The following is a 27,651-nucleotide window of genomic DNA, read 5'->3' as shown; positions in this document are numbered from 1 at the left end:
AAGCAGTGGCCTTGATAGAAAAGCTCATATTCCATACAAAATTATCCAGATATCAATGAGGTAGTATGGAATCCATTCTTGAAGTTCTATAAAGCTATAAATTAATGAAGTAATGACTGATACGATGTACAGGATGTTGTTGCTGTGAAAGAGGGCCTGGTTTGCATCTTTGGTGGGTATCTGGACTGTTTATAAATAAGATCCTTTCCTCAGAGATTTTCCCAAAGCTGGGCACTTAAAAGGTTTGTTAGCCTAATAAAAGATCATCTCTACCTTTGAGACTGCTGGATTTAGAAATATCCTAGATTTAGTTGCCAGAAACTTGGAGAACATTCCCTAGCCACATTTTTCAGGTCAGTGCAACAGTGCAAGTTATACATGTATAACTTGTAGTTATACATGTATAACATGTATACATGTATACATATATAACATATATATATAACATATATACATATATATATAACATGTATAACATGTATACATGTATACATGTATACATGTATACATGTAGTTATACATGTAGCTAAACTCTATGACAAGTGTAGCCTATACACTTACGCCTCTTCTCATCATATTATTGTATTATCTAATTTGTTCAGTTATGCCTTCTATCGCTCCGGCTATTCTAGCCCTCCAGGTTAATACCCCTTGTTATATGTAACTTTCATTTCTTGTTATATGATTGACTTTGTTATTCCCCTCATGTTATTTGTAAACCGATCTGATATGAATTTCTTTCATGAAGGTCGGTATATAAAAATGTTAAATAAAAAAAATAAAAATGTAACTTGTCCCAGATATACAGCAGGATGTACACGCACAAGTCCGATGAATATACTCTGATAAAAGGGTAGGACTTGCCATTTTTCCATCCAGACTTGTGCTCAAACTTTAGCTGGAGTATATCCAACATGTGTATTCATTGGCTAAAGCTTAGCTCTGCCCCTGCTGACACTGCTTTTTGTTTGGATAAACTGTGTACACAAAACGTTTATGCAGTTGGCAGAGAAAATATTCACATCTCAGCTTCAAAGCTCCAAAGTTACCAGCCCAAAAGGTTTTTGAAGAACCACCTCTATGTTATTATTAGTACCATAAACTCATCTCTCCCTCAGCCCCCAGCCTTCACAGCAGAATACATATCATTAGCTTTGCACCTTGAAACACTGACTCCATGAATGAAACATCAGTCTGAGTAATATTAAAAAAACATTGGAAGGGGCTCAAATCTTCTGATTCCTTCAAATGCTGTCTTTCAGACATACTGTGCCGTGAACTATCACCTCTGTTCTGGCACCCACAGTGTCCATCTTTCTCCTCCTTCCTCCAAACTAGGGTAAGCAAGACCCAAGGGTCACGATTATATAGTTTCAGATCATCATTCTAACACAGCTTTGCTGCCTTTTATTTTCTGGATTAGAGCCAGCTTAGTTTTTTCCTTAGGCAGCAGGTGAAATAACTGCTAGTCTACAACCAAAGCCATTTCACTGATCAGCCCGGGCAGTAACTTTAAAGAACTGCATATAACAGCCACTGCCAGAGCCAGCTGCTGAAATTACTATAAAAAAATTAAAAAAAACCTGATAAGGGCTCAACCAAGAGAGAAAGGAAGGAGAGGTGAAGATGTGTAGGAATTGACAGGTAAATAAAAAAAATACTAAAAGAAATAAGTAACACCTAATTTTCAAGCATTTGAAAACAGTTCAGAATTGAAACAGATTTAGAGGCTGTCCAGTATAACTATGGAGTTGTTTTTCACATATAAATATATAAAATGATACTTCAAAGTAGGCCAATTTTATTTCTTTGCACTCTTTGAAGGTCTAGCAAATAGTGATGGGTTGATCTGCTCTCTAGCCAGGCCTCGCACAGAGAAGAGCCGAGCTGCGCGTTCCTGTAATGTGCCCCCACATTTTAGTCCCCGAGACATTAGTTCCACTTTAAGTCTCTCCAGTCCTAGATCTGCCATTGCCGTAGCTGAGCTGAACATCATCAGGTCCAATGCTGCTGGCTCCTGCAAAGAGGACAGAACATTCCCAGGTTATGAGAGCAATTTCAAGCACAACCCACCCTTATTCACGTCAATTTACAGTGACAGCATCACTATAGCAATTCAGTAATTTAAGTTCCAAATTATTTCTTCTGTCCACTCTAGATCAACAGTTCCCAACCTTTTGAACTATAAAACAAAATGTCACTTTCCCCATCCCACTTCAACCACTCCCCCCCCCCCCCAAATAAATAAATAAATAATACACCACACCCAAAGCCTTGACAGAAATTTAACATCAGAATCCAAACTAAAATAATGGAACTTGGGATGCTTCTGGGGCTTTGGCATAATGTTCCAATCACCACCTAACAGCAACATCTAGTGGCCAGATTTAGGACTCGAGATTGCAAGCGGTTCCAGAAGAATCCCTGGTGAATGGCTCAGCCCCCGTTTTCCCTGGCCGAGGAGTGTGACTGAAATGACTGGGCTGCATCCTTAGGGGGTGTGTGTGTGTCACAAATAGGGCTAAACCCCCAGACAGTTGCGAATGAAAGCTCATGACACCAAAGAATCCAATGAAGGTCGTTTCCAATTGAGCTGAAAACCCAAAAAGAGCAGGAGGCGTAAGCCAGAGCTACTGCCCAAATTAAGACTATGATAAAAGCTCTACAGAACCAACCTAAGCAGCAGCAAGGTGACTGGGAAAATAAGAGCACTTCAGCTAGCCTCAGGCCTCAAACCACCTTGGAAAGTTGCTTAACGCACAGAAACTACATGAATTCATTCTGTTCCACTATTAAAAACAAAGATATATCTTGCACCAAGATGTACTGTCCACCATCTACATGAAATCACTAAGATAGTTCACATAACATTTGTGCAAGTATGGCAATAAGGTGAGCAAGATTATGGCGAGTCTGCTTAGGGCTGCAAGTAGTAGGCCTATTATCTGTGTAGTAAGGGACAAAGTGGGCAAAATCTGCACAAGCACTGGAGATATCGTGAAGGGTTTTGGTTTTTTTTTTTTGTTTTAAACAGTATTATGCTAGCCTTTTTGATAAAAAGGAACTGACATTCCAGTGCGGGATATCTTTTTTCAAGATTTGAGGGTTCCTAGGTTGCTGCCGTTCCAATAACACAGTTGAAAAAGCCCATTTCTGAGGGGAAAATCTTTAAAACAAAATCCCTCATGCTCAACAAGATGGACTGGGGGCTAAATTTTTACAAAATATTTAGCTGGTTAAGTGCCCAACATATTCAAAAGTCTGCATTTAGCCAGATAATTCACAAGTTACCTAACTAAATGTCTTTGAATTTGGACACCCCCTCCTCAAATATGTTCCTGTTTGTGCTTTTTATGTTGCCAGTTACAATTTTCTCTCATTTTAGATTAACTTTTGTTATTTATATATCTGTGTTGATTATTAATATACTATATGTATAAACATTTTATAGATTACTGCAACGCTATCCTACTAGGCCTCCCATCAGCCCATACTAAACCTCTCCAAATGATACAGAACACGGCAGCAAGAATTCTAACAAACAAAAGGAGAAGAGATCACATTACGCCAGTCCTTAAAGACCTTCACTGGTTGCCAATCCACTATAGAATAATCCATAAGTCCCTCACCACAATCTACAAAAATATCCATGGACTGGCTCCACTCCATCTACAAATAGCTCTCAAAAAACACTCCTCCAACAGACCCATTAGAGAAGCGTACAGAGAATATCTACAGGTACCACACGCCAATACCACCCAACATATAACATTGAGAGATCGGGCCTTCTCCACAGCAGGTCCCCCACTATGGAACTCAATCCCCTTAGAATTACGACAGGAACCATGTCTTCCAACCTTCAGGAAAAGACTTAAAAAACATGGCTGTTCAAGAAAGCCTTTCCGGACCCTTACTGATTCTCTTCCATCAAATGCAGCAAGACTGATCATCATCCATTAAACTGATCCAGACATTACCAATCACTGCAACGTTCTACTTCTTGTTAAACTTCTATCTTTCCTCTTATTCTACTCCCAGTTAGTTTCATCCCTGTTTTATTGTAACTTATTTTTCTATGCACTTGTTATAAATTGTAAAGTATATTCTCTTGTTATAGTTATGTATGTTATAATGTATTGCTCACCCCTTGTTTTATGTAAACCGACATGATACGAACTTCCGTGAATGCCGGTATAGAAAAACACAAATAAATAAAATTAAAAATAAATATTTGTAATCTGTGCACTTTTGCTCCCAGCTAGGAGTGTTTTGTAATAATCTAGTGAGCTAAAAGTCAAACTAAATAAAGCAGAGTTGCTTACCTGTAACAGGTGTTCTCCGAGGACAGCAGGAGGTCAGTCTTCATACATGGGTGACAGCAGATAGAGCCTGTAAGGCAGTTTTACTTCAAAGCTTCTAGAAGCTTTGGATATGCCCAACAGGGCATGTGCAGCCTGATCCACATAGGGCCCCCTTCAGAGAACCAACCCCAAGGAGAGGTGGGAGAGTTCTGTGAGGACTGACAGCCTGCTGGCCTCTGAGAAAACTTGTTACAGGTAAGCAACTTTGCTTTCTCAGAGGACAAGCTGGATGGCAGTCCTCACACGTGCGGAATCCCTAACTACAGTGCCCCAAATGAAAGAGGGTGGAAAATAACCAGAACAGTGCCAACAGACCGTTGTAATATTTTTCCTTATTTATAGGGGCAGTCTGGTGCCAAAATAACAGGCTCTAGGGGGAGGGGAGATGGAGTTGGGTTCTATAGCGCAAAAGGACTCCACAGGACAGGCTGGCTAAACCTATCATTGCATCAAGAATACCTCTTCAAGTCACAGTAAAATGTGAATGCATAGAGTACACAGTTTTACTAACTTCCTCTATGGAGGCCAATCTTACTTGGGCTGCTAATGCCGTCATGGCTTTGAAAGTGTGAGCTTGGACATACCTCATCAGATTTAGGCCTACCTGTACATAACAGGAGATTTTTATTTATTTATTTATTTAAAAGTCTTCTATACCGATGTTAGTCGAAACATCACCTCGGTTTACATGGAACAAAAGCAACGGAAATTACAAGTAACAGGGGAAGGGGAAGGGTAAGGGGTACAAAAAACCATAAGGAGAGCAGAGAAGCATAGGAACAAACAACACGTGAACTATAATGTCATAAGAACAAGGTCATAGTCAAATTCAGGTCATGATCCATCACAATTCAATATTCATCAAGGGTGTTGGGGAAAGGCTTGTTTGAATAGCCAGGTTTTGAGCTGAGCTCTGAATTTGGTGATGCAAGGTTCAAGTCTGAGGTGGGTTGGGAGTGAGTTCCAGTGCATAGGTCCAGCAATGGACAGCGCCCAATCCCTTGTAGCTGTGAGGTGTGCTTTCTTTTAGGGATGGCATATGGAGGGACCCTTTGTTAGTGGTCCTTGTCGGTCGATTCGAGCAGGCAAATTGGAGGGGATCTGCCAGCCAGTTGGAGTGATGGGAATATAAGGCTTTATGTATAATGGTCAGGGATTTAAAGAGGATGCGGGAGGGAATAGGGAGCCAGTGTAGGTCCTTCAGTATAGGGGAAATATGGTCGTATTTGTGAGCGTTGGAGAGGGTTCTGGCTACATTGTTCTGTAGCATTTGGAGGGGCTTTAAGGAGGAGTAGGGTAGGCCAAGAAAGAGGGAGTTACAGTAATCCATCTTGGATGCCAGTGTAGCCTGGACGACAGTGCGGAAGTCACTAGCGTGAAGGAGAGGTTTCAGGTTTTTTAAGACTTTAAGTTTGAAGAAACCCTCTTTGAGTATGGCACTGATATGTTTTTTGAAGTTCAGTTGTTGGTCGATTAGGACCCCCAGGTTCCTTGCGCAGGGCTGTGCATGAGGAATCTTGATAGCAGAGTCAATTGAGAGTGCGGGATTAGTAGGGGGGTGATGGGATAAGAGGAGGAGTTCAGTTTTGGCAGTGTTTAGAGCAAGGTGGAGGTTGGTAAGTAAGGAGTTGATGGCAGCGAGATGGTTTCCCCAGGATTCAAGGGTGTCAGATAGGGAGCCTTGAATGGGTATGATGATTTGCACATCATCAGCGTAGAGAAAGAATTTGAGGCCAAGTTCTGATAAGAGTTTGCACAAGGGGGTGAGGTAAATGTTAAAGAGGGTAGAAGAGAGGGAGGAGCCTTGGGGGACGCCTTGGGCGAGGGCGTAGTGGGAGGACTCAGCATTGCCTATTTTCACGGTGAATTTCCTATTGTCGAGGTAGGATGAGAACCACTTAAGGGCTGTGCCGGAAAGGCCAATGTCGGTTAGGCGGGCAAAGAGGTGGGTGTGATTTATGGTGTCAAAAGCTGCTGAAATGTCCAGTAGAGCAAGAAGGTAGCTGTGACCTTGATCCATTCCCCTGAGTAAGTAGTCAGTCAAGGAAAGTAAGAGGGTCTCGGTGTTGAGGTGTTTACGGAAGCCAAATTGAGAGGGGTGGAGAAGGTTGTGAGTTTCAAGGAATTCTGTAAGTTGCGAGTTGACGACCTTCTCCATGATTTTTTAGATGAAAGGGAGATTGGAGATAGGGCGAAAGTTGGCGGGGTCCTTGGGGTCAAGTGCAGGTTTTTTGAGCAATGCCTGAAGAGAGGGAGCAATTGATAACATCTGCAATGGGTTTGGAAATGATGTCAGGTATGGTGAGGAGAGCTTTGGTGGGGATAGTGTCTGATGGATGAGTCGCAGGTTTCATCTTTTTGAGGATAGATGTGATTTCAGTGGATGAAACAAGTTCAAGGTCGTTAAAGGAGGACGAGGGTGGGTCAGTGCCTGTAGCATACCCCACATGAACAGTAACAAAATATGTAGAGGTACCTTCTGCATTATACATAAATAAAATAAAATATAGTGCGCCTGACAGCCCTCTTGAACACAAATAAAATATATGACAAACCATTGCCTCGGCTCGTTCTTATAGTATATAATGTGATGAAAAAATAAAATAAACTGACATGCCATAGATCAACCTATGTACAAATTGCTCTGAAGCCACTTGTTGAAGGGGGCCTACATTTTCTCATATTTAGCTAAGGTATCTCTGCAAAAAGCAGTGATTTCCTCCATTGCTCTGATGCCCATGAGCTGTGTGACCACTAATCTCAACTGCGGTGCATCTTTCCTCTTCCACCACTGTGCAATCACTAACCTGGCCGCTATGGTCAGATAACGCATGAGCCGCAAATTAGCTATCCCCTGTTCCTCCAGCCACAGCCCCAATAGCCACATTTCTATTTGTAACAATGGTTCCGTACCCAACATATCTTTAGCCATCCCTTGAATTTAACCCCAAAAACCTTGCATGATCGGACAGAACCACCAGACATGGAGAAGTGCCCGTCTTCTTCACACTGCCAGCAAGTATTCAAAATCGTGGGAAAACACTTCACTAGCCTATCAGAGCAAAGATACCACCTGTAGAGCATTTTATATTCATTTTCAATCATAGCAGTAGACATAGAATGGCGACCTAAACCCAAGAAACACGTATCCCACCGGTCAGTGTCCCTGCTGCCCCCCAACTCCTTCTCCCAGGCTTTGATATGTGGGGCATGATACGTCCCATCATCATCCAGCAGTTTATATATCTTTGACATTAATTTAGGAGGTTTCTTAGTTACCAAACAAAACCCTTCCAACAAAGAGATTCCGCATCCCAAATCGCGAGAGACCTCGGAGCTGTGTAGGAAATGGCGTAACTGAGCGTAGGCCAAAAAATCAGTCTGTGAAAGATTGTATTCCCTTTGCAAGGTTGAGAGAGGCTTCACAGCTCCCACCTCCCATACCTGTTGTACTCTATAAAGTCCCTTTAATGCCCATTTTTGAAAAGTCGGAGAGGCCCGTCCAACAGGGAAGTCTGACAGAAATCTAAATTGGGCAGGGAAAAAAAACACCCTTTTTACCCTGTTATGCGCTCCCTCCAGTTATACCATATTGTCAAGGTACAGTGTAAAGACGGCAGAATGGAGGGCTCCATCAAAACCGGTCTCTTCCGATCCCAAAAAATGCTTTCTGGATTCTCTCTTCCCATCCTAGAGCCCTCAATATCCATCCACTGCTTCCTGTTACCTAAAATGTGATATTCTATGACTGCTTGGAGTTGTGATTCTACATAGTATTTTTTTTAAATGTAGTACTCCCAATCCTCCCTTAGCCCTTATCCTATACAGAACCATACGACATACTCTTGGAGGTCGTTTTTTCCATATATATGAAAAGAATTTCCTTTGTACAGCCTTGAACCAGGTATCTGAGATCAAACAAGGTAATACCTGAAAGAGATAGCTTAACCTGGGAAATAAGTTCATCTTCACGATAGCAATCCTACCCAGCCAAGATACATGAAATCTATCCCATTTCTGCATATCCTTATACAGAGTATTAAGTAAAGGCTCATAATTCACCTTAAAAAGATCTTTAGGATCCTCCACTAAGTTAACCCCTAAATATCTTATAGGACCTTTCGTCCAACGATACTGAAATAATTGTGACAAATTAGATTGTTGTGTGACCGAGAGATTCAGAGGTAAATCTTTGATTTATCCATGTTAATCTGGAATCCGGACACCTCTCCAAATTGTTCCAAAATTGACGTCAATGCCCTCAGTGAGATTTCTGGTTCTGTGACCGTAAAGATAATATCCTCAGCATATAAAGATATTTTTAGTTGAGCTTTGTCTATCTGCACTCCATGAATATCTCGGGAGTTGCGAATCAATTCTGCTAAAGGTTCTACACTCAGTGCAAAAAGCATAGGAGATAGGGGGCACCCCTGTCTAGTACCCCTATAAATAGGGAATGTATCCGTGTAACCCCCATTTATTTTTATGCAAGCCCTGGGATCCCTATACAGTTCCTTCACCCAGCCTAAAAAGTAGTCTCCCAGGCCCATCTTTTCTATTACCGCAAACAGGAAAGGCCAATGAACCCTATCAAAAGCCTTCTCTGCATCAATAGTTAACAGAATGGACGAAGATTTATTCTGTTTTAATACAGACATGATATTGAGAATCTTACAAATATTGTCAGAGGTGGATCTCCGGGGCATAAAGCCTGCTTGATCTTCCTTTACAAGACCTAAAACCACCGTCTGTAGGCGAGTGGCCAGTACTTTGGCTAACAATTTGAGGTCTATATTTATCAATGATATAGGGCGGTAAGAACCACATAACTTTTTATCCTTACCAGGTTTAGGAAGTATGGTTATCCCTGCTGTATTACTGTTTGGCAATAAATGCTATCCCTCCCTGAGAGCATTAAACTTATCTGTAAGCGGTTTTACTAGTATTCCCATGAATTATTTATTTATTTATTTATTTAAAATAAAAGAAGGGTATATACCTGTCTAAACCAGGTGCCTTCCCGGCTTGGAGAGATTTTATAGCAGTTTGCAGTTCCAATACTTGGATAGGAGACCCCAATAGATCTTGCTCCTTTTGTGCGACTGAAGGCAATGACACCCTGCTTAAAAATTGGGAAATAGCCTCTGTGGTTGTGTGATCAGTAGCATACAAAGCCTCATAAAAGCTCATAAAGCTTGTCTTTACTGTTGACAACCTGGTTTGTTCCTGGCCGTGCTTATCTTGAATGACATAAATATGGGAATATGCCCTTTGTCCTTTCAATTTATGGGCCAGCAATTTACTGGGCTTATCCTGTTCATAATATAATTGCTTCACTAAATCTAGCTGATATGCAACTTGGTCCGCATCTAACCCTTTTAATTCCTGACGGGCCTCTTCTAAACTGCGTAACGTAGTGGGTTTTTGTCCCTGCTTATGTTCTTTTTCTAGAGCTGAAATCCGGCTCTACACTTTTTGCCTCCTAAGTTCGTTTTGCTTCTTGTGATTTGTGCCTAGACTAATAAAATTCCCCCGCATGGTGGCCCTTCAACCCTTCCCACAGTGTCACTGGAGAGATCTCAGGCGTGCGTTAAACAGTCTTCTATCTGGCCTCGCACTTTAGGAAAATATAATTTATGTTTTATTAAACTGTCATTCAGCTTCCAAAAACGAACTCCAAGATCCCATTGGGGCATATCCACCTCCCACCACACCAGGACATGGTCAGACCATTTATTTATTTATTTAGGGTTTTTATATACAGACATTCTCGATATAAAATATATATAAAATATAAAATATCGAATCAGGTCGGTTTCCATAGAACAAAACTGTAATATTTTCTATAATTAGCCTGCCTCATGTGAGCGCTCAGATTTTTATCAATTAGGAAATAATCAATACGTGAATATGTATCATGGGGCCTGGAGTAAAATGAGTAATTGCGGCTATGTGCGTACAAAAGTCTCCATATATCAAGTAAATGCCAGTCTATCATTAACCGTGCCAGAGAACACCTATTTCCCTGAGTCGATCCACCCTTTCCTGAAGAGGTATCCTTGCCTATCTGAAGTGTCAAGTTAAAATCCCCCCCCCCAATCACTAAAAGCCTCCATCCAAGAGAAGTAATTTCTGATTGATCTCATCCAATAACACTCCCTGATTGTGATTTGGGCAATACACATTTACCAAAGTAAATTTACAGTTATAAATCTCCACCACCAATATGAGATATAGGCCTTTTGGGCCTTCCACTCCTAAATGATTTGCAAACTGTATTCCAACTCCACTGTATTTACAATCCGGAGTGCTGGCTGCAAAATATTCTTGAGAAAAGGAGCACGGCTTAAGTAAATGCTCATGGTGGCGCCTTAAATGCGTTTCCTGTAAGAAAACCACGGAAGCATGAAGCCGGGTTAAGTCATTACACAACAGCTTACGCTTCATTGGCGAATTTAAACCGCTCACATTTAGGGATAAAATTCTAAGTGGAGCCATGATCTCACATCTCCCAACCACTGCCCGCACACCCATACTATCACATTCTAACACAACCATACAGAAATCATGTTTCCCCCTTTCCACCCATCCCCCTCCCCACCTTCCCCATACCACCGAGATATCTGAAGTCTCCCCACATGTGGCAGACCCCTGAAAGAGGGAGTGACATCAAGGTCCTCCATCCCCTCCCACGAAAAATATTGAAACACATTCCAGTTCCATAAAAAGAAGTAATAGGCGAAAAACAGAAGCAAATCCAACTTATTTCCTAAACTGTATCTGTGGTGCACATACTCTGTCGATGATGCAATATTCTTCAAACAGCATACGCAAGAGTCCCGTAGGCATACAGAAAGCGTACGCACACTGTAGATCTTCAGCTAGTAGTTTGGTCCTTCCGATTATTGGTGTTAGCTGATTGCCAAAGCTTACCCGAGCCAGATATTCTCTTCAGGAGGCGGCCTCTTTTTCCAGCCCTCTGCCATTTTGCAGGTTCCACTACTGGTAAGGCTGAATCCGCAGATGAAGCCATACAGGAAATCTCCATACCTGCCGCCCACAAAATAGTGACTGCTTCTTGTACTGTTTTGACCCAGAGGTCACTCCTTTAACGGTAAATGCCATCCCACACGGATATAGCCAACGATATTTATGATGATCTTTCCGGAGGAATACAGTTACTGGATGAAAATCCCTGCGCTGTTTCGAGGTAGCAGGGGAGAGATCATTATAAACGGATAATACATGACCTTCCCATTCAAAAGCTTCTAATCGCCGAGCAGCTTTCATTATAGCTTCTTTAATGATAAAGCTATGAAGACAAATGACTATATCCCTCGGAGCATTTCTTGGAGCCGGTCCCAACGCCCTATGCGCTCTCTCCACCACAATAGTCGCAGGAGTCTCCACAGCCTCACCTGCATCCATTGTTGCTGCGGCTTGAAGAATTGCAGTACAAATGAGCTGGACTACTTCAGCTGTATTGGCGTACGCTGGCTCTTCCGGTAATCCCCGTATTCGTAAGTTATTGCGTCTTGTGCGATTCTCTATATCTTCCAATTTCAGCGCAGTGTCGTCCTGCTGCCGTTTCAGATTTTCTATCTCGGATGTTAAAGACGTAATTCGGGCATCATGGGCCTCCATCTGTGCTTTGCTGTCATCTACCCGGTGCCCCAGCTCTTTGATATCTGTGCGAAGGGTAGAAACGGCATCCCGAAATTCGTCTGCCAGAGCTTTAATGTCATTTTTCAAATCTTGAAAACAAACTTAGAGATCTCGTTTTTCAATCTGCTCGGCTCCCCCTGCTGAGTCCTGTGGCTCTGGACGCTGTTTATTTCCCGCTGCCTCCGGGCCCTCTCCCAACCCCGTGGCCTCACCAAGTGCCGCAAACCGGGATCCACCGGAATCAAAGGAAAATTGCTTGAGATCCACCGCTTTTTTCTTCGATGCCATAACTACGCTGTTTAAGGCATCTTAGCAAGGGAAATTAGAGACGATGCACCGTTGGAACTGGACGTATTATCAATTGAAGCTTAGAGGAGAGTAGGAGAGAAATTCTAAGCAGCCATCTTAGATCGATGATGTCACGTCCTCTAGTTATTTACCTTTTCAAATAGTACTGATTAGGGAACACACCGTAAAACCAATAGGAAGCATATTTAAAACAAATTTTTTTTTTCCTGCTCACACTTAAAATTGTAGAATTTGAGTAGTATATTTTGGAAATGGGAGGAGAAGCTTCTCTAGGAATCTGTAAAACATCTATCATATATTTTTTAAACTGATCTTGTAGCAATGAAAATCTTATTAATGGAAAATTGTTAACCCTTAGGTTTAAATACCTCACTTCATTTTCTAATTTTTCTAGGTTTCTATTTTGAGCCTTGTCCCCTTAAATTACTTGTATTTTTTGTAACTGAGTTACTTTTTGATCTCTCTCTACCAATTTTTCTTCATGTTTTTTTTTTTTTTTTTTTTTACTATTGTAGAATTTGCTGCCAAAGGAGGTGATGAAAGCAGTTAGTGTAGCTGGGTTTAGATATATTTCTAAACCATTATTAGCCATGTAGACTTTAGAACGCTACTGCTTATCCCTGGTTATGAAGAAGAAGAAATGGATCTATTCTTTGGGATCCTGCTGGGGACGTCTGACCTGGATGGACCACTGGCAGAGACCTGTGACCCAATATGGCATTTCTTATGCTCTTAATGACTAGCAGCTGAAGAGAAACAAGAGAAGGTGGCAAGAGAACGGAGATGAAAGGGGAATATTTAAAGTCTCCCACAGTGTACCATTTCAGGTTTTGCTTTTAACTTAATTAGTCCCAGTTGAGCAGGCGAGAAGCCCTTGCCTGCATGATATATCTGCAGGTGAGAAACCCAGCAGTGCCTGGCACTCAGAATTAATGCATCCAGCAGCACAGACAATCACCAAGGATAAAGTCATACAGAAGTGCAAACTACTTTTGCAAAATTTCTCCAGATACTGGGGGAGGTGAGAAAAAGGATCAAGCAAAGGGAGAAGACAAACGCCAAGCTAGAAGTGCTGTGCCCACATTCAGGGCCTCGATGTGGCTGCTCAGAAAGACCATGCCAGGACAGACGCAGTCTGCCAACTCGTTGGCAAACTTGGAGTCTTCTGGCACAAAAATAGGAAAAGGGCCCTGAGATTTACACTTCACAAAAGATTTCACTGTAAGCCAAGATAACGTGAATCAATGAAGTAGTGGTTTAAAAAGCACTTGTGAGAATTTTCTTTAAAATGTTCACTTCTCATCGCGTCTCCCAGCTGCTCTGGGTATATTTGCTGGCCAAGGGCTAGCAAGGCAGTCTCCTCTGAGCAGCAGCTCTTTAATACCAGTCAAGGGTTAGCAGAGGTCACCCTGCATAGAAATCACTCCCCAAACCGAGGTCCAAGATCACCATTTCCACAATGCTTCCCCTTTCCCGGCCAGTGGCCAAGTTTCCTACATCACAGAGCCAGCTGCACAATATAATGCAAAACCCCCAAACATACACTGCATTTCCTTTTACAAACCAGTCACCCCTCTGCACTACAGGGGCTACAAGAAAAGCAGATTCTCCAAGGCACAGGCCGCAGGCCAAGGTAACACCGGGGAATCTACTCTTATGGGCCCGCCTCCTGAAACATAACCTTTTAAAATACAAGTACACACCCACCCCAGTTATCAGAGTTTGTGGCCACCCTAACATGTTAAGGAAAACCAGAAGACTAAGGGTTACAAGTCGGCGAGCTCCCAGTTCTGCACTACTCACGCTGTTCTGCGGCTCTTCTGGCAGTCCAGATGTTGAAAGCTTTTCCACTGTTCCTTCTGCATCCATGATGGTCGCCCCGTACTCAGGCTGCTGTTCAGCCTGTAAATCAGCAGCATTCTCTTCCACGTCTGTCTTCTGCAGTAAATCCCTGCCAGCGTCCGCAGCGCGCTCCTCCAGTTTGTCAGAAGTATCAGCTACGGAACCAGAGTCTTGGGATGCCTCGGAGTCAGCAGCCCTCTCACTTCTTTGGACAGGGCTTCTGGAGCACTCCCTTTCATCTTCTGATGTACTCGGGGTTTCAGCATCTTCAGACTGACTTCCGTCATCAGAACTTCCAGAGTCCTCTGGTCCTTCCACCCCCAGCCTGCCAGAAGCAAAACAAATTACATTCACACTGTGCTTCTATGGCCTGTTCACGCTGGGCAGAGTGTAATGCACATGAATGAACTAAGCAGTGTCTAGACCAGTCTCAGTTTCTGAAGAGCCGCTAGTTGTGCCCCAGTTTAATCTCTAAGAAACCTGCGGAATTTAGAAGCCCACAAAACTCAGACGTGGATAGAACTAAAGTGCACTTACCAGACACACTTCCTTTTCTCTGGCTTTGCTTCTTTCAGCTCAGATGTATTACAGCGCTTATGACCGTTGCTTGCTTGTGGCGACACCATCTTGCTAGAAGATGCCTGCATACCTTAGAATAAATATTTCAAGAAGTTAATGCACAAAATAGCACTGAGGTTTTAATTATGGACTACAGCACATCTACCTCCCTTCTCAATTCCAGCCTCCCGGGTTCAGCTATTTCCTTCGTGTCCCACTTCATGGTTAAGAGGATTCAAAACAAACAAACAAAATGATTGCTGGGCCACAGCACATCACTAAATACAAGAGGGGACTGGCAGGCTTCCCGATGGGGCTGCCATGTCATTCTGATTCGGCCAGACCCTCCCTACTCAGGGAACCTACAGTCATTCCGAAAGGGACTGGCTCTGCGATTTGGCCACAGCAGTGTGATTCAGGTCTGCCATCCCGTGGGTCTTGGCCATGTCATGGCAGCAATGCACTCAAGCTTGGAGAGAGAGAGAAAGCACCTACTGCCATTATGGCTCTCTCGGATAGCGCGAGAGGGGTTCAGTCTCAAGGGACGTTTCTGCTCCAGTCAGCAAAGGAAAATCGAGACACCCCTAGCAGGCACCTGGGGAGGGAGGTTATTAAAAAAATGGGGTGCGGGTTTACTCTGCTTGCATCATCTTTTTGGGCTGAGATTTTGCAATTTGTTTCAGAAATACTGGGTGCCACCATGGGGCATGGCTCGAATGTTAAAAGGCTGGGGCAAAGAGACACCGTCTCTTTATAAAAGATGGCTTATTGCAAAACAATGCATTTTGTTAAAATGGTTCCTGACAGATCCTCCTCTGAAAAGCTTATGGAAAACGAGGACGAAGGACCTCTTCTGTTTAGAATTTGGGTCTATTTCACTTAAGCCATCGCCATATAACGAGGAAACTGGCCAAAATCTGGGGTGCGTTTTATGATTCCCTCCCATGGGAACTGCAAAAGCAACTTGCTCACCAGCAATGAGCAGCTAATAATTTTCAGGACTGATGTAACTAATTGGGAATCTTGAGACTTTTGCTTTCAGCTCACCTGATGAAGAGACTTATGCAGGTCTGGTTTTGGGAGGCAGCAAAATATTGCATGTTGATACAATGCAGAAATATCTATTAACCTGTAGTTTTGAAAAGTAATAAAAAGCTTATGGCAAAAAATGGGGGCTGAAGGAGAGTATAAAAAGGATTTTTTCCTTTTTGGCATGACAGTTTGACAGTGCTCTCAGCTGTACACCAACTGCCAGGTCTGCCAAGAGAGATCCTGCCACAAGGTGCCCGGAACTAAACAGAACACAGCTGCCTGGTTCCAGTTCCTTTCTGCAGGGAGTACGAACCCCCCCCCCCCCCCAAAAAAAATTTAAAATTATGGTAGGCCTCCAAAAAGAGATGGGGTATTCCACTGAGCAGCCAAACAGCAGGGCCAACAAGATAGAAAATCTTGTTGGCCCTGCAACATTCTATAGCTATGGATTTACCTCCCTCACTTTGAGTGCCTCAGTAGTAAAGTCTCCGAAAGCTTGCAATAAATCACATTTAAAAAAAGGACTACCAGCTCTCTCCCTAACCTAGGCCTTTTTCCACTTCTTTGGCTTCAAAGATACAGGCGAGATTTCCCAAAGCTCTCTGTTCCAGTGCAGAAATTATTCTAGTTTTGCCCTGAAATTTTTCCCCATTGAAAATACTAATATATTCCCACCTAAGCAATTTCCATACTGAAAAGAAAAAAAAAAAAAAATTGCAGCTAACTTTTTTTTTTTTTTTTAAGTCTGCCCCAAACACTTAATTATAAGCCTCATGCAAAACAATTTCTCAGAACAGTGCTGATATTGGTACAATTATCTAATTTTCTCACTTATAATAAATCCTGGCTGTTTAGGGCATTTGGTTATTATGGTAGGGCCAGATGAGGTCTAATAAAGCCTTAATATAATATGCAGGTGTTTTTCATTTTTTTTTTGTTAAAATGTTTTTTGTTTTTTTTTTAATTTTGATTGGTTTTATTTTTCATCTGTTATTTTTAGATAATTGATGTCAGCTTTATCATGATAGTTTTATTTGTATTTATAAATATGCTGTATGTATAGTTCTTGCCCAGAGTCCATGGAGGAGTGGTTTTAAAAATGTGAGAAATAAATAACAAAAAAAAAATTTGATTAAGATGGCTCTTGGTATCATGTTCTTTCTTTACAGAAAGCAGAGTTGCTTACCTGTAACAGGTGTTCTCCCAGGACAGCAGGATGTTAGTCCTCACATTCGGGTGACATCATCAGATGGAGCCCTGTCACGGAACACTTTTGTCAGTTTCTAGAACTTTGACTGGCACTTACTGAGCATGCCCAGCATGCCACTAACCCTGCAGCCACCAGGGGTCCCCCTTCAGTCTCGTTTGTAGCAAACGTACGAGCGAAAAATAAAATAAAACATAAGCAAACCCAACTCCGTGGGGTGGCAAGCGGGTTTCATGAGGACTAACACCCTGTTGTCCTGGGAGAACACCTGTTACAGGTAGGCAACTGTGCTTTATCCCAGGACAAGCAGGATGGTAGTCCTCACATATGGGTGAATAGCAAGCTACAGCCTGAATCATAAGTATGAGGTCAAGCAGAACCGAACATGTGCAACAGGCACAACAACAGGGGTGCTGTTGGCAAGGTTGAGGCAGCCTGAAATTCACAGTGGGTCGAGGTAGGACGAGTTGGGTTCCTACACTGGGAACAAATTTCTTAGGACAGACTGGCCAAAGACGGAATCCTGTTGCCCAGCCTTGACAAGGCAGTAGTGAGCTCCATGTTGCAGCCCTGCAGATGTCAGCAATCGGTACTGAACGGTAGTGTGCTAGTGACGTTGCCATTGCTCTAACCGAGTGTGCCTTCACTCGTCCCTGCAGTGGAAGGCCTGCTTGCTGGTAACAGTATACGATGCAGTCTAACCAGTTTGACACTGTTTGCTTGCCCACCACATTCCAAAGTTTGTTCTTCTCAAAAGAGAAAGAGTTGGGTGGACTTTCTGTGGGCTGTAGTGCGGTCTAAGTAAAACACAAGAGTCGCTTACAGTCCAAGGTGTGCAGAGCTCGCTCACCTGGGTGAGCATGAGGTCTTGGAAAGAAAGAGGGCAAGACTATGGATTGATTTAAATGGAAATCAGTTACCACCTTAGGAAGGAATTTAGGGTGAGCGCAGAGAACCACCCGGTCATGGAGGAAACTTGTGTAGGGTGAGTAGGTCAAGGGCCTGTAACTCACTCACTCTGCAAGCAGACGTAATGACTACTAGGAAAAGAACTTTACATGAAAGGTATCTGAGTTCGCAGGAGTGCAAGGGCTCAAAAGGAGTGTGCATGAGCCGTGCAAGTACTACATTGAGGTCCCATGCCACAATCGGAGGCCGTAGAGGAGGCTTAAGCTGTACTAAGCCTCTCATGAAGCAACTCACCAGGGTTGAGCTGTTATTGGGGCATCCCCTATTCCTTGATGGTAAGCAGAGATGGCACTAACGTGCACTTGGATAGATGATGTCTAGAGACCAGATTTCGAGATGTGCCAGAGATAATCTAACAGTCTTGATGTGAGGCAAGAAAAGGGATCAAAGCCCTTTTGTGTGCACCACAAGGTAAATCTCTTCCATTTAGAGTGGTAGGATTTCCACGTGGAAGGTTTCCGTGAAGCTACTGGGACTTGAGTTATGTCACTTGAAAGGTTGAGTGGTTGTAGTATCAGTCTTTCAACATCCAGGCCGTCAGAGAGAGGGCCTGGAGGTTTGGGTGGCGTAACTTGCCATGACTCTGTGTTATGAGGTTGGCAAATGTGCCCAGGCGAATGGGGTCCTGGACAGAAAGGTCACGAAGTATGGGGAAACCAAATTTGACGTGGCCAATAGAGGCTATGAGAATCATTAAGCCCTGGTCCTGTTGTAGCTTCACGAGAGTCTTGCTTATTAGCGGAATCAGAGGATATGCATACAGCAGGCCTTTGTTCCAGGGATGGGCGAAGGCATCTCTGGCTGGTGCATGCCGGTCCCTGTGCAGGAAGCAGAAGCTTTCTACATTGTGGTTCTGACTGGACGCAAAGAGATAGACAGTTGGATGACCGTGCTCGCAACCGAGGGATCCAGAGACCATTCATGTGACTGGAAATGTTGGCTGAGGCAGACAGTCTGTGCATTCTGAGTGACTGCTAGATAAGTGGCTCGCAGAAGAATGGAATGCGACAGGGCCCAGGCCCAAATCTGCGCTGCCTCCTGGCAAAGCAGATAAGAGCCTGTGCCCCCCCTGTTTGTTCAGGTACCACATTGCAACTTGGTTGTCTGTTTGAATCAGAACAACTTTGTTGGAGAGGCAATCCTGAAATGCATAAAGGGTGTACCACATTGCTCGAAGCTCCATAAAGTTGATTTGATAGGTCGATTCGGCTGTTGTCCAAGTCCCTTGAGTTTGAAGGCCTTGGACAAGGGCTCCCCAACCTAGGTTGGAGGCATCTGTAGTTAAAGGTCACCTGAGGAGCCGGTTACTGGAAAGGAAGACCAACTTGTAAGTTGGCTTTGTGTGTCCACCAGGCAAGGGACAGACGAAGCTGGCTGGTTATGTGTACCAGGGACGACAGCAGCTGAGTAGCTTGTCGCCACTGGGATTTCAGAGTCCATTGGGTCACTCTCATGGCCAGGCCATGGACTGATTATGCCATGTGGCCGAGCAACCTGAGTAGCTGGCCAGCTGAGGCTCTTTTTCGACGGCGAATAAAGCTGGCAAGGTTGGACAGCGTAGTCGCATGGTCGTTGGGTAAGAATGCTCTGGATAGTGTCGTGTCTAGGTCTGCTCCTATAAAAGGAGTCAACTGGGATTTGGGGTAATTTATTAGAAATCCCAATGAGTTTAGAAGCCTTATGTTGAGACCGAGCAAGTCGAGGGCTCCTTGTTTTGACTGGCTTTTTATGAGCCAGTCGTCCAGTATGGAAAAACGTGTACACCTCTGCTGTGTAACTGCACAGTCATGGCTGCCAGGCACCGAGACTAGGCCGAATGATGGTACTTTGTATTGACAGTGACTGCGGCCCACCACAAATCGCAGATATTTGCAAGGAGGCGGGGTTATTGCAATATGGGCGTATGCATCTTGCAGGTCCAGAGAGAAGAGCCAATCCCCATGTTGAAGTAGAGGAAGCATGGTGCCCAGGGATACCATCCTGAACAGTTCTTTGCAAAGAAGTGTATTCAAGGCACAGAGGTCCAGAATAGGCCAGAGGCCGCCGGTCTTTTTTGGAATTAGAAAACATCTGGAGTAGAACCCTTTTCCCTGCTGATTCGGTGGAACCGGTTCCACGGCTCTCACCGACAGAAGGGTTAAGAGCTCTGACTTGAGTTTTCCTGTGTGGTCGTCCCAGCTCCAGGATGGATTGGATGGAAGTCCGGGGGTATTTTTGAAAAATTTAGACAGTAATCGTGGGTTACTATGGACAGTACCCACTGGTCCGTGGTGATTGTATGTCAATTTGTTGCAAAGTGGCACAGGCAGCCCCCCACTGGAATATGGATGCTGCTCTCTGGAAGAGAGTCAAAATCCATACGCGGGGCCAACTTGTGGAGCTGGCTGTGGTCTAGATGTTCTAGTTTGGCGCACATGTCCCCTCTGAGGTGCCCGAGCCGGTTGTGCATGGAACACAGGAGGGTAATATCTGCATGACCTGTAGAATTGTTTCTTGGGTTCTCTATGCATGGCCTTGCGGGCTACAGAGGGAATATCTGGGGAGAGAGTTGACAACTGGCGCAGGGTCTCATGATGGTCCTTTAACTGGGCCACTGTATCCTGGATCTTATCCCCGAACAGGTTGTCTCCAGTACAGGGTAGATCTGCCAGTTTGTCCTGCACTTCCGGGTATAGGTCTGAGGCCTTAAGCAAGGCCCAGCATCTAGCACTGATGCTCGCTGCAGAGACTCTGGATGCCATTTCAAAAGAATCTTAGGCAGCTCTGACTTCATGTTTACCTGCTTCCATTCCTTTTTGTAGGATGGAGGACAAGGTTTCTTGTTGTTGCTGTGGTAATGTCTCTGCAAACTCCTGGACTTGTTTCCAGAGATTTCTATTATATTGGGTCATGTATAGTTGATATGCTGCAATTCGCGATATCAACATGGACCCTTGGAACATTCTTCGTCCCAACACATCCAATGCTTTCTGTTCCTTACCGGGAGGAGCAGAGGAATGTGGACGCGATCGTTTAGTCTTTTTCTGAGCTGATTCCAGAACTACAGAGTGGTGGGGCAGCTGACTCTTGAAAACCTGGGGCTTGTTGAACCAGGTAGTCAGCATCTGTCTTTTTATTGACTGGGGGTACCATACCTGGATGTTCCCACAGGCGGTACATGAGGTCCAAAAGAACTTCATGTACTGGTATTGCCATTATTTCTTTTGGAGCCTCTACAAATTGTAAGACCTCCAACATTTTATGACCAGCATCTTCCTCTGAGACCAGTGTAAAAGGTATAGTCTGAGACATCTCTGACAAAACTGGCAAAGGAGAGGTCTTCTGGAGGAGATCTTCACCTTTCCTCCCGTGGTGAAGGCTCTGAGAGCAAGTCCTCGGATGTCCATGATGAATCATCTGAGGATGCATCGTCCCATGGAGCTCCCGATGCAGGAAGCATGCCAAAGCCGAGAGGGCAGGAAGGCATCGATGGAATCAGGGTAGATGAGGTGCGCTTGGGTACCTGGTAGCCCTGATGGCCCTCATATGGGCTCCAGCATCAACGGTTCCCATGGAGGGATGTGGCTGGGAATCTATCCTTCCTCCTCTGAGGAACCCGGTACTGGAATCAGGACCTGCGGAGGCCTGGATGCCAGCGTGTCCAGTGGCAGAGGAGTCGATAAGGCACCGATGAGTGTATCGAGGAAGTTGGTTCCGGGGAAGGTATGGGGGCTGGGGCCGGCGACTGGAAGCCTCGTAAGGCACTACCTCTCTTGGACCATGTGGTCCAATTCCTCCCGGGAAGCCGGCAAGGGTGGCACGGCGATCAGGGTAGGAGGCAGGCTAGGTGTCACCGGAGCTGCCCGGCACCGGATTCAGTGGGAAATGCCTAGGGGTCCCAGGTCCTGAGGAGTATGGGGGCTCCTCTCCCCGGGCCCTCTTTGCTGGCGTCTCGATGGAAGTAGATGCTGCTGCGGTATCTGTGCCGGCACCGTTCGGGGATGCCCGTTGGTGCCGGTGTTTCCGTCGGTGCTCAGTCCGGTCTTTCCCAGACACCGATGTCCTCGATGGAGTCAGTGACAGACGGTCACCCTGTCCACGGTGCTCCTGGCGAATCGTCTCAGAGGTCGACGGACCCTCCGTGGTCGGTGGCGCTTGAACTGGCGTCGATGGAGCAGTATGTTTTGAAGCAAACAACGGCTCCATTTTGTCCAGGCGAGCGTGATGGCCTTTGGGGGTCATTTCTGCACAACTAGGGCATAGACTAACCTTGTGCAAAGGGGCTTAAGCACAAAACACAGAGTTTATGCGGGTCCGTTATGGACATGGTCCTCGGACACTCAGGGCATTTCCTAAACCCGGTCGCCATGTTAAAATTTGGTGGGCGCCCGGTCAGTGACCGTCAGGCACCGAAGCGGTAAGCCACCGGGAACAGACTGCAAGTAACATAAAAAACACTTACCAAGCGTCTGAGGGAACAGAGCACGATGGGGGACCCTGATGAGGGATTTTTTTTTAACAAGATAAACTTCAAATAGTTCAGTGAGGAAAGTTGTGAGAAATTTCTCACAGAGCTCCTAAACCGTGAGGCAACTGCTGCGTGGGAAAAAAAAGAGACTGAAGGGTGACCCCTGGTGGCTGCAGGGTTAGTGGCATGCTCAGTGTGCCAGTCAAAGTTCTAGAAATGTTGACAAAAGTGTTCCGTGTCAGGGCTCCATCTGATGATGTCACCCATATGTGAGGACTACTATCCTGCTTGTCCTGGGAGAATGTGCCTTATTTGGATTTTTGATTGCTTTTGATCTAAACCTGAAGAAGTTGGAGCCCCAATGGCCAATACGCAAAAATTTACAGTGTTAATGGGGATAGGCAAGGCTGACTTTCTTGGTTCTCCTGTGTGTGTTTTTCCCACTAGGGAAGATGATGAAAACAAGCAGCCCTTGCAAAAGTGATCCAATCTTTGTCAAAGATTTTAATTACAAATTAAAATAGAGGGCAGATTAGATGAAACTCCAGGACTCATTCAGAAGACATGTGCTACCTACTGGGTGTGATTATTTGACTTTTCCCCCTGTGGTGAGGCAGAGCCAGTCCCCCATGGACTACATGTTGCTTTGATCCTACATGTCTGGGCTGCTACCTCATAGGTGGAAACAAAATGTAATGGGCATCCCCACTGAGTGCCATCTTTTTGCAGATGACATTCAACTCGGCATCAAAATTGGAGCCGACCAATCATCCTCCATTTCAAATCTCACTAATTGTCTTATGTCAGTGGCACAATAGCTCAGCAACCAGAAACTCAAATTGAAGCCCCTCTAAATCGGAACCTTTCTGGATTAACCGCCAAGGTCATCCCTTAAGGTCACAACCCTATTAGACACACTGTTACATCCTAAAGAATAATATGAAGCTCAGGGGGTCCTACCCAGTAGGAAACATCTCTAAGTAATGAGAACCTCATTCATGCGTCTGCGTCAGATCCGCCAACTATGAAACTACCTAGACAAACTGGCTACAGTAATCCATACACTAATCACCCACAGAATAGACTCCTGTAATTCTTTTTAATGGCATCTCCCTATACAATTTTAAATGCCTCCAGCTTCTATATAACACAGCAGCAAGAACCCTAGTAAGAGCAAACACATCTGATCACATAAAACCTATTCTATCTCAGCTACTCTGGCTACCAGTAGACAGCAGGATCAAGTTCAGAATACTCTGCTTCGTCTTCAAGTCCACGAACAAACAGGCCCCAGAATATCTCTTGCAACGCCTTCGCTTTTATGCCTCCCCAAGAGAGAACTCGGATCTTCCCAATTGGCTCTACTTTCTACCCCGCCTCTGACCTCTGCTAGATTGTTCTGCACCAGACCTCAGGCCTTTAGCTGTTATGCACCAGTGATCTGAAGCATGCTTCCACTATCCCTAAGCCTGGAGTCCAACTACCTCACCTTCAAGAAAAAAGCTAAAGCAACGCATTTTAGCCAAGCATTCCCAAGAGATTTCCTGTCCAACCACCTAGTTAAAACAGAAGAATTACTATTTCTACAGCAACAACCTTTGAATCTATCTTTAAGTATACAGATCCTCAACCAATATTGTAATCTACCTTAAATTTACTGTAATCTGCTTTGAGGCGGAATATCAAATGTCACACGTCAGCTCCATTGCAGCAACCACACACTACTTTCTCATTCCTTGGTTCCTGTGGTAATCAGACAATTGCCCCAACACTAAAGAGAATGTATGAACCAAGGAGGCTAGGGATCAAATTCCGCCGACCTTGGGCAAGTCACTTCACCCTCCACTGCCTCAGTTACAAACAGATTGTGAGTCCTCTGCGGATAGGAAAATACCTACAATACCTCAGCATAATCTGCTTTGAAAATATCACGAAAGGTGAAATATAAATAAATCTGTGTATCTCACCTAGAAAGGAGAAAACTAGTGGAAGAGATCAGAATTTTGGGAAAATCTAATTTGCAACCAGTGGTCATATTGCAACTACAGTACAGCCAACGAGTCTACAAAGTGATTTGGGAGGGCTCCTTCGGCCCTTCTACAGCCAAGCCTTTGCAGCAACAATCACATGACTCCTTTGGGAGCTGGGACTCCTCTCCTACTGGAAGGCTGCAATAGATGCCTCTGCCGGCCTAAGGAGAAAACACACACATTGGGTCCAAGAAGGCAACCCAGGTTGCCTGAATGGCTAAACAATGTTGCCACTAGACCATGAATCCATAAAGATTTACTACATGTTTTCACTATGACGACTTCAACTCATTGTTTCTTCTGCAATGTACTTTAAAAAACAATAAAAGTAGTCCTTGCTATCTACTTACCTTTCAGGACAGAATCCTCTAAGCGTTCGGACAGCTCGAGGCACTGCTGCTGGTACTCGGGATTAGTAAAGTAATGTTTTGGCTCGGCGAGCTTCCGCTGCAGCCTTTCCAGGCGCCTTTGCTCTTTCTCCGCTTCCCGCTCTGCTTGTTTCTTCACCCAGTCAGCCATGCTGTTCATAAAAAGGGAGCAGGCAGATGAGAAGGAGCAAGGAGAGAGAAGCTCTCCAGAGGATTACAAAAGCTGTGCTAATGAAATAAACCACTGAACCACTTCAGGCTGGCATCTATTTTGGTTTCGGTCAACCTACACTTCCCTTTCCATTTTTTCCACCAGTATATTTCATGGGGAAACATTTGTTTTCAGAACCTTTTGCACTCTTGACCGAACCATGTCCTCTGCCTGACTTGAAACAGATTTCACTGATACTTGGTATAACTAGGACCATGACTTCTGTCCAAGGGACATGGCTAGTCCGTACATGACCAAGCTACCTGGGGATCATTCTGTAGACCTCTCCCCCCCTAATCTTTCACTTGATCCCTTTCCTCGTTTATCCAACTGCCCTATTAGCCCTCTCAGCCCTGCAGCTGTTCCAAGCTGATCTGGCCTGCAATAGGAGGAAGGGAAGTGGCCGGGCACTGGGCCACTTCCTCCTCCTCTGCTGCTGCAGTGCCCTGCGAGATTAAAACAAATGAGTCTGAGTTCAGCGGCAGAGGAAGAGAAAGCACTTTGATGCACTTCTGTCCACCCCCTCCTATTGTAGGCCAGATCAGCAACGAAGCAAAGGAAAAAAGATCAGATTGGAAGAGGATGACTGCAAAGGTGAGCTGGCACTTGGAGGTATTTGACAGAGGAGATGGAGGGGCTGGGAAGGTGAAAAACTGGGGGAATGTAAGTAAGGGGATGGGAGGTTGGATAGGAGACTGGGGGCATATGATAGCAACCTGAGTAGTGACACAGGGAACAATTGGGGGGGGGGGGGGGGGGGGGAGCAGGGTTTCCCAAATCTGTCCTGGAGATCCCACAGCCAGTCAAGTTTTCAAGATATCCACAATGAATATGCATGAGAAATTTGCATAGACTGAGTCTCCAAGTTATACAAATTTAGCTCATGCATAATCATTGTGGATATTTTGAAAACCCAACAGGTTTGGAAAGCCCTGATGTAGAGAGAGTGGGGAGGGTGGGAAAGAAGGGGACTACAAGACCACCATCAGAGCCAGGGGAGTAATATCTCCCTATAATTGAGTCCTCCCCCGATCCTGGATTCTCACCATTCCCCCCATCTCCCTATCCTGCCCTCCCTTCCATCCTCCTCCCCTGTCCCTCCTGCTAGTTTCTCTTCCCATCCTCTCTCATCACCTAGATTCCTTCTTCCTCTCATCTGTAAAGATCCTTTATCTGTGCTGATCCCCCTCCACACCAAGTAACTTTACTTTTATAAAGTATAATAAAATGTGCCACATAACTGCTGCAGAATCTCTGAACTCTTGCTGCAAATTCTACCCCTGAGCTGATGAAAGAAACCTGGGCTGTGAATGTGTGAGAGAATGAGCTGTACAAAAACCGGGACAATCAAACATTTATCTTCCCAAGTGTTGAGTTTAGAGATTTTTTTTCTCATCTGTGTCTAGACTTCCCTACAAGCAATAAAAAATATGTCCAAGTGGAGAATGCAGAGATTGAAGCACATTGTGCAGATTCCATATAAGCCTTGAAGTCTTTTTTTCTAGCCCTCGACAATCCTCCCTCTATGCACATTCAGGAAGCCAGCACCTTCTAACGTCTCTGGTCTAAATTAAATGGATATCAATTTTTCCTGCTAATATACAGTGCGTCGACTGAAATCATTTAATCTCCGAGAACATCATCCTTCCCTCCTACAAGGTCAGAAGCTCTACCACTATATCATTTTTCATGCAGCACCATACAGATGCACATAAGAGACCGTAAGCTCCATGGAGCAGGGACTATCTAATCAAGACAAACGTGTGTGAAACACGTGCCCTCTTTACCACCCAAGCCAATTAAGACGAGGATTAATTTTATATTTTGGGCTGTATATTTGGGAGCGTTTTGGTAGTCACTACCATTTAAATTTTCAAGGAAACATCCAGCCTGTGAAATACTCTACAGGTTGATATTAACATGAAATTTTTCTCAAAGATTTTTGTAGGATTAATTTCCAGAATATGATAGGAGAAGACAGATTAGTAGTTGTTCTTAGTCTAACCACAGAGGATTACGCTTTTTCCTTCAATTTTGTAACCACAATCCACCTTGCAGGAAGAAAAATTGGGAAGATGACCTTGCTTTTCTCTGGGCCCAGTTTACTTTTTCAGAGAGTTATATATAGAACTTTTTATCCCCCTAGAGAACTCAAAAAAACATGCAGTTCACGTTCTTATTCAAGTTATCTTGTAAAAGCATGGGCTAGACGTCATTAAAGATAAGAGGAGATTTTCTCCTTAGAATGTGTTCTGATGTTACTATCTCAATTTTCCTCTCTTACAGGTCCAGCATTTTTTAGGCACATATAGGACCTCTTTCTTGTATCTACTGAACCCAAGTGAGCTTTTATTTTTTAAGAAAAATATGTGCTGGTGCGACAAGGTGGAAGCTTCTTTGGTTTTACAAAACTTGACCTCCTGGGTAATCCTTGAGAGAAGGCTGGCCCTGGGACAGCAGACAAGTAGTTAAGCACTTACTAAAACGAAAAAGTGCTGCGTCAGGAACACCTTACTTAGGGCCCTTATACTGCTCATCATCCCATCCAAAACACGACTGGCTGTGTTCGAGCCTGAACCTGGACCAAAAGTGTCCTCAAGAGAAGAGCACTCAGCACCTCCCGTGCGTCTTTCTTCAGTACTAGCCAGTGGA

At 44.4% G+C, this 27,651-nt stretch overlaps 1 protein-coding gene across 1 annotated transcript in view; it reads right to left on the bottom strand.

The window, feature by feature from the left end:
- Nucleotides 1–688: 688 nt before the first annotated feature.
- Nucleotides 689–27,651, bottom strand: part of SDE2 (SDE2 telomere maintenance homolog) — an 84,602-nt gene continuing 57,639 nt past the window's right edge. Inside the window, exons 4-7 of the mRNA XM_029593062.1 lie at nucleotides 24,771–24,940; nucleotides 14,715–14,826; nucleotides 14,139–14,502; nucleotides 689–2,017 (exon numbers count right to left, since the gene is read on the bottom strand). Of these exons, the coding sequence (XP_029448922.1) occupies nucleotides 1,802–2,017; nucleotides 14,139–14,502; nucleotides 14,715–14,826; nucleotides 24,771–24,940 (862 nt within the window). The 3' untranslated portion in view covers nucleotides 689–1,801. The remainder of the gene's footprint in view (nucleotides 2,018–14,138; nucleotides 14,503–14,714; nucleotides 14,827–24,770; nucleotides 24,941–27,651) is intronic.

Source organism: Rhinatrema bivittatum, chromosome 3, assembly GCF_901001135.1.
Source record: "Rhinatrema bivittatum chromosome 3, aRhiBiv1.1, whole genome shotgun sequence".
Lineage (NCBI taxonomy): Eukaryota > Metazoa > Chordata > Amphibia > Gymnophiona > Rhinatrematidae > Rhinatrema > Rhinatrema bivittatum.
This window is presented reverse-complemented; position numbering and strand designations above follow the sequence as displayed.